Source organism: Olea europaea, chromosome 15, assembly GCF_002742605.1.
Source record: "Olea europaea var. sylvestris chromosome 15, O_europaea_v1, whole genome shotgun sequence".
NCBI classification, from domain to species: domain Eukaryota; kingdom Viridiplantae; phylum Streptophyta; class Magnoliopsida; order Lamiales; family Oleaceae; genus Olea; species Olea europaea.
This window is the reverse complement of record NC_036251.1, coordinates 10,732,460-10,744,601: the sequence shown is the minus strand read 5'-3', so window position 1 is coordinate 10,744,601 and position 12,142 is coordinate 10,732,460. Positions and strand designations below refer to the sequence as shown.

At 40.9% G+C, this 12,142-nt stretch overlaps 1 protein-coding gene across 1 annotated transcript; it reads right to left on the bottom strand.

Moving 5' to 3' along the window:
• Nucleotides 1-9,881: 9,881 nt before the first annotated feature.
• Nucleotides 9,882-12,136, bottom strand: LOC111410128 (transcription factor bHLH130-like). Its single transcript, XM_023040343.1, has 6 exons — nucleotides 11,942-12,136; nucleotides 10,834-11,174; nucleotides 10,578-10,751; nucleotides 10,432-10,497; nucleotides 10,270-10,338; nucleotides 9,882-10,165 (listed from the first exon to the last, which is right to left on the bottom strand). Exons 1-6 carry the CDS (start codon nucleotides 12,078-12,080, stop codon nucleotides 10,097-10,099), a joined length of 858 nt encoding a protein of 285 aa, XP_022896111.1. The 5' UTR covers nucleotides 12,081-12,136; the 3' UTR covers nucleotides 9,882-10,096.
• Nucleotides 12,137-12,142: the final 6 nt, after the last annotated feature.

Here is a 12,142-nt window from a genome sequence, read left to right as displayed (position 1 = left end):
GGAACCAGGGACTTGGAAGGTGTATCACTTCCACATGATGATGCCTTGGTCATCTCAGCGATTGTGGCCAATTTTGAAGTAAAGAGAATCTTGGTTGACAACGGGAGTGTGGCCAATATACTTTCACAAGAGGCTTTTTCCAAAATGGGAATCTCATCTCAGCAGCTCAAAGCGGTTAAAACTCCTCTCCAAGGGTTTGGGAGAGGAGTCATCACTCTAGAGGGTGTTGTCGAGCTTCCTCTAACTTTGGGTTCTGGCCAGAAACAGGTTACGGAAATGACATCTTTTCAAGTGGTACGTGTCTCAATGGCCTATAACGCTATTCTGGGAAGACCATTCCTGAACAAGATCAAAGCCATTGTGTCTACCTTCCACCTAGCCATGAAGTTTTCAACAAGTAATGGCATTGGGGTCGTACGTGGAGACCAAATAGCTGCCAGACAATGCTATGTTGCCAGCGTTCGGGAAATAAACAACAACGTCATGCAACTCTCGAAGACGGAGCTCGAGACTGGGCAACAAGTCAGACTTGCTCTTGTCGAAGAATTGATGGAAATCGAGCTCGAGCATGATAAGAAGGTGACGATTGGTCGGGATCTTGACGTCACCCTAAAGACAGAACTTATTGGTTGCTTATCTCGCAACATTAACGTTTTTGCCTGGAAGGTTGAGGATATGCCAGGGATAGACCCCAAAATTGCAGTCCACAGGCTTAACATTAGCCCAAGGACCAGACCGGTAAAGCAGAGGAAAAGACAGTTTACCCCAAAACGTCGGGAGGTCATTCGCGAAGAAATTAACAAACTCGTCAGTGCTCAATTCATTCGGGTGGTCCAATATCCCGATTGGCTTGCCAATGTTGTTTTAGTGAAGAAGGCCAATGGTAAGTGGAGGGTCTGCATTGACTTCACAGATCTTAACAAAGCATGTCCAAAGGATAGTTATCCCCTACCAAGGATTGATAACTTGGTGGATAACACATCTGGACATAAGCTATACAGCTTCTTGGATACATTTTTTGGTTATCATCAAATCCTCATGGCCAAGGAAGATCAAGAATAGACGTCATTCATGGCCGATTCCGCCATATATTGTTACAGGGTCATGCCTTTCGATTTGAAGAATGCAGGGGCAACATACCAAAGGCTCATCAACAAAGTCTTTGCTAACTTGAGAGGAAGGAATGTGGAGTTGTACGTTGATGACATGGTGGTCTAGAGCAAACAGGTGGACCAGCATATTTCAGATCTTGAAGAAGTTTTCGACACCTTGCGAAAGTACAGAATGAAGTTGAACCCCGCAAAATGTGTATTTGGCGTAGCCTCGAGCAAGTTCTTGGGCTTTATGATCACTTACCGGGGGATAGAGGCTAACCCTGACAAAATACAAGCCTTGGCATCTATGGAATCACCAAGGAACAAGAAAGAGGTACAGAGGTTGACTGGTAGGATAGCAGCCTTAAACAGGTTCATGTCTCGAGCATCAGACAGGTGCTATCCCTTCTTCAAAGTTCTCAGAGGAAACCAAGGCTTTGATTGGAGTGAAGACTGTGAGAAAGCTTTTCAGGAGCTCAAGCAAACATTGGCATCTCCTCCAATTCTCACTAGGCCTGAACCTGGTGACACCTTATTTTTGTACTTAACCGTATCTCAAAACGCGATCAGCGGGGTCTTGGTGAAAGAGGTTAATAGAGTCCAACAACCTATCTACTATGTGACCAAGGTCCTACTAGATGCGAAAACAATGTATACTTTGGCGGAACAACTTGCCCTTACCTTGGTGATAGCAACACGGAAACTCCGGCAGTATTTTCAGTCTCACCCTATTGTGGTGCTCACTAATCAACCACTTAGGCATATACTTCAGAAGCCGGACGTCTCAGGAAGACTGATGAAATGAGCGATCGAGCTTGGAGAATTTGACATCGAATTCAAACCACTCCCATCTATCAAAGCCCAAGCACTAGCCGACTTCATTGCAGAACTAACCCCTAGGCCTCGGGGGCCAGGTGACGGCTCGAGCATAAGCACTAATTTGGACACTTGGCAAATTTTTGTAAATGGAGAATCGAACTCCTCGCGCTCGGGTGTAGGGGTCATCATCATCAGCCCTGACAAACATACGGAGATTCAATGCGCTTTTAGGTTCGAGTTTGAAGCAACCAATAACGAGGTCGAGTATGTGGCCGTCGTTATTGCTCTGGAGCTAGCCCTTAGCCTTGAGCTTGAGTTCGTGAAGGTATTTAGTGATTTAGAACTGGTGGTTGGACAGATTGAAGGATCATTTGAAAGGAAAGACGAGGAAATGAGTTTGTACTACAGAAGGTTCAGGATCTTCAACGAAAATTCAAGAGTTGTGAAATTGCAAAAATTGCTTGAAAGGACAACGGAAAAGCCGACGCATTATCCAGGCTTGTGTTCATGGAGGTTGATAGCTTGGACAGAACAGTTCACATCAAAGTCATCACAGAACCTAGCATCAATCAAATCCCCGACGTCATGGACATTGACAACGAACCATCTTGGATGGACCCAATCATAGAATTCATCACAAGTGGAAATCTACCAAGCGATGCCAGGTTGGCTAGAAGCATCAGAGCTCGAGCTCCTAGGTACTGCATGATCAGCGGTGTCCTCTTTCATAGAAGTATTACTCTTCCATGCCTAAGGTGCCTTAGACGATCAGAATCATCCCAGGCCTTTGCTGAAGTTCATGAAGGTGTGTGCGGGAATCATCAAGGAGCCAGGGCCCTGGCCTTTAAACTCATACGATATGGGTACTATTGGCCAACTATGAAGAAAGACACCTCAAAATATGTTAAGAGATGTGATAGGTGCCAGAGGTTTGGTAATGTTATCCATTCACCGACCGAAGACCTCACTAACATTAACTGTTCGGCCCCGTTTGAACAATGGGGAGTTGGCATCCTCGGGCCCTTTCCTGTGGCAAGAGGTTAATTAAAGTTTGTTGTTGTAGCAGTAGAGTATTTCACAAAATGGGTAGAGGCCGAACCTCTCGCAACAATATCGGAGCCCAAGCTAAGGGCCTTCACTTGGAGGTCTATCATTTGCAGGTTTGGGATACCAAGGTAATTTGACAATCAACAGTTTAGGAACTTTTGCTTAAACCTTGGGATTGATCACCATCTGACTTCAGTTTCTCATCCTCAGAGCAATGGTCTGGCCGAGGTAACAAATCGAATCATATTACAAGACCTTCGAACAAGAATTGATAATGCTAGGGGTTCTTGGTCCGACGAGCTGCCTTCTATACTATGGACGTATAGAACAACTCACAGGACAACCACAGGAGAAACCCTTTTATGTTAGCCTATGGCATTGAAGCAATGGTCCTGGTAGAAATTAGACTGCCAAGCCATAGGAGGCTCGAGCCAGAAGCCTCGGGGCATACAACTGAACACCTTGATCTCTTGGAAGAAGTACGGGAGCAAGCCGCTATAAAGGTGGCCTCTTACCAAACTAAGACAGCAAAATATTTTAATAACAAAGTCAAGACTCGAAGGTTCAGAGCTGGCGATTTGGTCTTGAGGAGAGCCGAAGCAGCAGGTCACCCTCCAGGGAAGCTTGGGCCCATCTGGGAAGGACCCTTTGAGGTCATACGACAGGTTCGCAAAGAAGCGTACAGCCTAAGAGACACTTTGGGTAGACCTCTTCGTATGAAAATCTGAAAATATATTACAAGTAACATTCTCGGTGCCATCTAGGAGATTTTCTTTTTATTCCTGCATTTTTTATTCTTCTGAATATTATTTTTTGTTCTTCGGGCCTGCGTGCCCTTACATTTTTTTTCTAGTTTGATGGGCATGCGTGCCCATGCATGTTTTTTGTTTTCTTTTGTAATGAACTACGTTCGGCTTGATCCCGTTTGGGTACGTAGGTAGTTTGGATGCAATATAAATCCAAGTCCAGTCCGAGGAATTAATAAATTCAAATCTTGGGTATAAAAGCCCTATAGTTTGCTTTGCGTCCAGGAATTACCTAAGCCTTGCCCCGAGCAAGCACCTAAGCCTTGCCACGCAAGCACCTAAGCCTTGCCTCGCGCAAGCAACTAAGCCTTGCCCCACGCAAGCACCCAAACCTTGGAGCCCATAATCAGCACATCAAAATCTTGCAGCATAAGTAAACATCCCAAGGACATACATCCCCGACCACCTATCCTTGAATTTTTGTCTGAGGTTCCAAAGTGAAACCTCGGGATATACTTCTGTACAGAGGTCGGGTACAATTCTTCATATACCTCGAGGTTACCACCCCTCGCGATGATTCCTCGAGGTATTCATAGGATTGGTTCAATACTGACGTCGGGATAATTTTACAGTCAAGGTGTTAAACTATATCCTGCATTCATCACTGTCCTCGGCCTTATGACATGCTTAAAATCGAATTAATTCTTCTCAATCGTCGAGATAATTTATTGTCATAGTTGTCAAGATAATTAATTTATCTTAGACGTCGGGATATTTTTTACCGTCAAGTGTTAAACTATATCCTACATTCATCACTGTCCTCGGCATTATGACTTGGTGAAAATCGAATTATTTCTTCTCAATCGTCGAGATAATTAATCTTCTCTGTCTTCGAGATAATTAATTCTTCTCAGTCGTCGGGATAATTAATTGACAAAAGTCGTCGGCATATGTTGATGAAATAAAAATGCGTCGATAACACAAAATGAGCTCGGTAAAAAGGAAAAACTATTTCCATTAAGATCGGTCATTTTACATCAAAAATTACAAATCAAAATAAATACTCGAGGACTGATCAAATTTAGACGTAGGTGTTCTGACTGCCTTCGCCTTCCTCGACATCGTCACCCTCAATATCGACGTCTTCATCCCCGGCATTTTCTTCAGACTCAGAAAGCTGAAGGTCATCAGCCACTTCAGGAATCGACTTCAGATCCTCAGGGTAAGCATCTGGCCTCAGGCGAATAAAAGCTCGAGCTTCCTTCAAGGCATGAAAGTATGAGCCCATAGCATACTCGCCCTTCAACTTGTTGAAGGCGTCAGACTTCTTAAAGTCCTCGACCGCATCAACTTGAACATCGACCAGCTTTGCATCCAATTCTTTTTGAGTGCGCTCAAGCTCGAGTTTGAGATGCTCAACCTCGTCCTTCGCAGTACCGGCCTCATTCTCAGCATTGCGAAGATCATTTCTCATTCTGCTTGCACTCCCTTATCAGCTGAGCACATTCCTCCTCGAGGTCGGTCATTTTTGAAGACTCGTCTTTCCCCTTTAAGGAAAGACCTCGAGCTATGCCCAATGTCTGGAAAAAAGAGCGCGGGCAACTTAACCTCGGGAAGTAAAGATTGCAAAAAATAATAAAAATAAAAAGAAAAACTGTCGACGATCTTACCTTCAAGGCCATAGCCTCGAGAGCCCTCAAGCTATTGCTTAAATCGACATCTGCCCGGTACTTATCAACGATGCTGAGCACGGACTGACATCGGGAGCATCCCTCGGGATTAGCAGGGCCCGGTGGCAGGCATTCATCCTCAAGGTTGACCACGTCAACAGATCCTCGAGGATGAGGCCCTTGAGGAGTCCCCAGAAGGTCTTGTTGCTGAGTTCCCGTCCTCCCTACTCTCGGGGACGGTCTTCGGGGCCTTGATGACTCACCGGGCCCACTTGTCTGCTTTTCAAGTCTCGAATCCCGAGGTCTCTTTTGGCCCCTTCTCTAGCTTGGAGCCCGAGCCTGGGGAGCCTTTGACTTCTTGCTAACTGCCTGACGAAGGGCACTTGGGTCAAACGTCATTTCTGCAAAAAATGATATGTTATTAGCACGAGCATTAATAAAAATATAGGTCAGAAAATTAAAGCATTAAAATCGCGTATCCTACCCTCGATGCCTTTCATGTTTGCAAGCTCGAGGATATCATCCCCGAAGATATCATCCAAATCATAAACGAGGGGCTCGAGCTCCTCTAGCATTTGCCTATGCCTCTCCAACGACTCAAAATACGCCTGACCCCCACAAAACCTAGCAGTATCGAGCACCCCCCCACCGAGGACTAAAGGGAATTTCGGGATCTTGAGGTATAGCATAAAACCACTTATCCTTCCACCCTTTCAGGGAGCTAGGCATCCTCGGGATTCTAAACCCTCCTCGAGTTGAGAGATAGGCAAAACAAGAGTACTTAGGGAGTTGTTTTAGGTCGAAAACCATCCTACATAGGTCGACATACGGGATAATCCCGAGGTATCTACAAGCAATAAAAAAATATGTCAACATCCTCCACCCGTTGAGCACTAATTGCCCCGGACTCATATTATACTCGGTCAAAAGTGCGAGGAAAAAAGGATGCAGTGGCCACCTAAATCCCCCCTTCAGAGAATCTTTAAAAACGACAAACTCTCCTTCCCGAGCAATAGCTACCCTATCCTCATCCCCGGGAGATCTAATATCACAGTTCGGTATCAGGCCGAACTCCCTAGCAGTCGCCACTGCTAGGTGCTCCTTAAACCTACACGGTTGGTCGGGGTATACTAATGGTGTCGAGATATCCTGAGCTCGAGGATTAGCACTTTTGGGGACGGCCATGGGTATTATTGACTATCCTAAGTCCTCGGTTGGGGTTCCTGAACTCGAGGACGACGTATCACTATCACTGCTCGACATCCTATCTTAAATTTAGACTTTTCTAAAAACAAACAACTTTAAGTCGTGAGGACTCACCTTATCCCGACGACTCCAACAAGGTTTACTGATAGTGAAAAAGTAAAAAATGAATAGGAAATGAGGCTTATATAGGGAAACATGGGTGGGAGGCCAAAGGTCGCATCCTGAATCGTTCGATCATGCCACGTGTCCTACATCCTAGGGTCTAAAAGTTACACCGCTTTTGTACTAGGGCAGGCGTCACTACCACATTTGACGTCAGCCCTCACGAATCCTTCCTCTGCAATGAATTGTCGGGGGTATTATACCGAGGATTGTAATTTTGATCTTTTGCACCTATCCTCATGCATATAAATCGAGCACAGGTACACGGGGGCCACTGATGTTACCAAATGTTGTTCCCGACGTATTGTATCCGAGGACTCTATTTCATCGATTTGTGTCTCAGTATGCTCAGGATATATGTGCTCGGGATGTCTTTCACTGCCCGAGCTCTTGACCCAAAAGTTCGTGGAACGTCATTCGACGTGTCCTTGGGATTATGACCTCGACATGTCCTCGGCGTCAACGCCTTATCCAATGAGAAATTTATTCTGACTTAAACTCCTCAACTTATGTTTCCTATGCCCAGAAGAACTCTATTAAATGATTGGTATCCCAGTTATACCACAATTCAAACTCCTATCTCGCGTAGGACTCATTGGTATAAGATTGCAAAATCAAGCTGTCCTATTACAAGTGCACTACGGAATCCTAGTATGAACACACCACCTACCTCTATAAATACAAAACCCTTAATCATTATTCAGGTACGTTTTACATAATTTTCAGTTCATTGCCTTACGCACAAATTCTCTCTCTGACTTAAGCATCGGAGGGGCGACAATGACATACCTCGACGCCTTTGTTTCAAGTATCAAAAGATCACGTTCGTGCTCGTTATCAGTCAAAATTATAATTTTACTCCTTTTAAAATTGGTCAAAGTCAATTTATTTGGTCAACTAACAATTAAACTAACAGAAACCATCCATTTGGACCTCGGGTGCTAATTTTTGAAAGGTTCGAGATTGTGGTGGTACAAAGTCTGCAAAAAAGTGAAAGGTAGGGGATCGCTGCTGCAATTTTTCCTAATTTTTATTTCTTGCATCATGTTTTAATTGTAGTTACGCTCATCAATTTTTGTTCATTATAACAATTTTTTTTTTGGTCCAATTTTTATCTTCAACCTTCCATTAATTAGTAATTCTCGTCTTTGATGATAATTTATATTAAAATATTTTTATTTTCATGCTTTGAAATGAAACAGAAATATTTCTTGTACTTGTTTATTTATTTTTGAAAAATATGATGAAAAATAAGTTGCTTTACATCATTTCAACGGACTTTTGGACATAAAATTATTGTTAGATACAAAATGTGTTCAGGAATGAAAAATTTGAGGATAAGAATAACATAAAAAAATTGTTAGATATATAAGTGTTATAATGAGTAAAAATTAAGAACTTTACAGACAATTAAAATATGATACAAAAAATAAAAAAATATATGCTATTTATTTGTACATAAAAAATGTTGTGTGAATACTGAATATGATTACCCTTCTCTTATATCTATCCATTTGAAGGGGGATCCTCATTAAATACTTTTTATATTCTTTTAAACTTTATATTTAACTAAAACCATAATATTCATAAGCCATCCACAATGTATATAATGCCTGTGAACTTTCATTTTGATTGGGCGTCTGTTTCTCCCCCAGTCTTGATTTATCCATACGTCTCCTCGGTTTTTATATGAAGGAATTTTGAATGTGATAGAGCAGCAGCTACCATCATAAATACAGATGAAGTAACATGTTGACCTGCTTCCACACCCCCACTCCCCCGGCCTACTGTTTGCTTGTGTACTGTATACTAATCATATTTTAATTTATTTTTTATTATTATTTTTTTTTTTCTAAAATGAAGGGTCATTATTATTCTTTCTTGGCAATTTAAAAATAGATTACCTTATCCCAATTAATATTCTTCAAGTCAACGATTATTTTGATTGATTTATTTTACAAGCTTTATATTTTTGTTCAAGTGGCGTGGCTTTTCTGTTGCAGATCAATAAAGTTCCTCGATGGACTAGCTCTATGTTTGTGCAGTGAGAACCGGAGATGGGTTAGCTCTATGTTTGTGCAGTGAGAAGCTCCAAAAGCTATGCTAATTGGGTCTGAGATCAATAGAGAGAGTGTGCCTTGATCTTAGTCACCTGGCTGGCTTCTTCCCCTCTTTCCCTTCAGTAGCTGTATTTGATTGGGAGTTTAGCAAAGTTTGCGAAATGGATAGTCCCTTCCAAGCCTGGTTTTAAGTATAATTTAGATGGAGTCAATTAAGGGATGATCCACTCGAACATCTCCAAGATTTGCCTAACTAGTCCATACTGAATTTCTTGCAAGTTATATGGGATAGAACTGAGCTTCAAAGCTGGAAAGTTTCTGAATTTGAAATATTAGAAACCTTGACGCATGTGATCATTGAGGAGGGTGTGCCATAAGGAATTGAACGTCTCATTGACGTAGAAGTGTTGGAATAATTTCATATGTGGGATTTACATTCAATTGCAAATTTTACGGGTTAGATGTACGGCTCATAATGATATTTGTGATTGGGCCAAATTTATTAAGTGATCAATTGGACATTTTATACCTTACGGGTTGTGATTTTAAACATGTGGATAGGAAATAAACTCTAATTAAAATCCTAGTCGTAATGAGGACGGCTCAATTATTTCCTTTATATAAAGGCTAGATCCCCTCTCCTCTCCATATGTTTTTAGTTTGCTCCATTGATAGCTAATACTTTGTGAGGAGCAAGGAGGGGAAGATATTGGCTGCTATTACAACTATCATTCAATAATGGTTTTCGCAAGTATTATTTGATACATACCAATTAATGAAATTCAAGTGAAATTTTAGTCAAATGTGATTGGAAATGCGCCAACGAAAAAATCTGCTTAAAAGTTTAGTCAAATTTGATTATAAATGTGCCAATGAACCAAAAGTCAAGTGAAATTTAATCAAATTTAATTGAAAACGCACCAATGAACCAAAATCATGTGAAATTTTTGTCGAATTTGATTGGAAACATGCCGATAAACAAAATTCAAATGTAATTTTAGTCAAATTTGATTTGATACGTGCCAATGAATAAAATTCTGGTAAAATTTTTATCAAATTTGATTGAAAATGCGCTAATGAACAAAACTCGTGGGAATTTTAATAACAAAAAAGGCGAGTTTCCATTATCCCACAACAAACCTGGCACAACTCGTATTATTTGTACGACAACTAAATGAATTTAAATAATACACTAAAGATTACACCAGTCTCCACCATACAAGGCTGCTGAATACATTGAGGAAATCAAGTTCGTTTCCTCTTTGAAAGATTATAGTACGTACTGAAGCAACTCAAAGTACAGCATTTGCTTGGTTTGGTTTACTAGAACACGTGCACTTTGTCTTTTTGTCCGTGAGAGTCTAAACAAGAAAAAGGAGAGAAAGAAATGAGCGTAGATGAAGTTGGTGAACAATTTCACGTGAATGTTAATCTTTTAAGTGAAGGGATTCGTTCGTTCAATTACCTCGACTTGTTTCTGAAGGTCTTTAATGTAATCAACTGCCAAATCTAACATATCAGCTATGCTTGTTTGCTGCAAGAAATGACACGGAAAATATCTAAATTTGTAGTGAATTTCAGTAAGGAAAAAAAAGAGCACTCACACAATTGAGGCTACAAAATCTACCTTGTCCATATTGGGAAATAGTTCTTGCAACTTTTTCATTCTTTCACTAATCCGTGTGCGTCTCATCTACAAATTAGGCAACAAAAATTTAAATACCATTAGAAGGACTAACCAAGTGAACTTAAATATGAGAGAGAAGAAGTTACCCTTTCTGCAATGCTTCTTGGATGAGTAGCGCAACCTCTTTTGGCCCGAACTTGAAGAGGAATGGTGTCTTGTTGAAATTGTAGATAATTTTCTACCGCAGCCATTTCAGCAGAAGTTTTTGGCAAGCTCAAATGGTGTGCTAAACCTTGATTATTACTTCTAGTTTCCACACTCTGAATTGAAAATAACATTAGCAATGTATGTAGTGTAAGGGAACAAAACCAAAATCGAAGTGCAAAAGAAGCAGCAGCCTACCTGATTTTCAGATCCACTAAAATTAGAAAACATCTTTGAGTCACCATCTCTGTTCCTTTTTAATCTGTTGAAGGAAGAATCGTTCCACGTGTCTTTTGGAAAGGCGGCATCATATTCTTTGCTATTAGCACTATTACCATTTCTCCATTGTCCGTTCTCGAGGTTAGTCAAGCTTGTGCCTTCGTTTCCATTTTCAGGTATGCTGGGCATGAACCTTGATCTAGAAGGTGCACCGGATGAGAAGTTCATGTAATTGTTCAGACCATTTGCGGATGAATTGGCTTCTGCACCTGTCCCATTACTAACTCTGTAATTTCCTGCTTCACCCGTTACACCATAACCTGGGATAAAACAAGAAGTTTTTAGCAATCTTCTCAATGATACCGGAAAACCAAGAAAACAACCTTCTGTTTAACTTTTAATAAATCAAAATACTACTGAGAGAACTGCTTTCAACATCTAATCTCATTGCTATCCGAGATGCTAATCAATTATTTTCTAACTTGAGTATTATGGTAAATAGTTCAGCCCCATAATCCTTTTTATGGCTTGTTTAGTAGAGCGGATTTGACAGAACTAAACATTTATTTATAATACAATCTAGTACAGTATTGTGTACTTTGCCCTTCGGGGTTTCAATCTAGTTGTAAGGTGATTAATAATCCATTTACACCAAAGTCAGGAATAGACAGATATTCATCATTAACAAAATTCTTTCCTACCCCTCCCTTCCATGGGATAACAACAACCAAAAACAAAGGTACCCCAGTCCCGCAGGAAAAGGTGAAAGAGAAACCATTTGCTGTAGAAAATTTCCTTCTCCCTAGTCCCTAATCAGATTATTCCTATGATGTAAAGAAATATTTATGGACGAACAATTAATCTAAAACAAGATTTAGTCATTTTTCTTATCACTTTCCTGAACTCTTCCTAGATCCAAAAATAGGCTAAAAGTCAACCATGGAGAAACATGGATCTATTCTACTTTTCAAGCTCAAAATTTCAACACAAAGTAACTAATTTAAACAAGTAATTCCAGGCTGAAATTAATCCAAATCCCAATTCAATCCAGCAAATTTGCTTATAAGACAAGCAAAAAAATCCATACCAGAAAAAAATCCAGCAGGAGAACTGCTTTGCCTAACAAGATTTGAGCAATTCCCAATTCCATTATTCATCCTCAGTCCAACTTGATTCTCCATTCCAACAGAATAAGATCCCACAATAGAACCCCCACTTTGATACATCACTTGTGAAGTAGATCCATTACAGAATCCATTTTCCCGGTGACCGGCCTCGTTTTCGACAC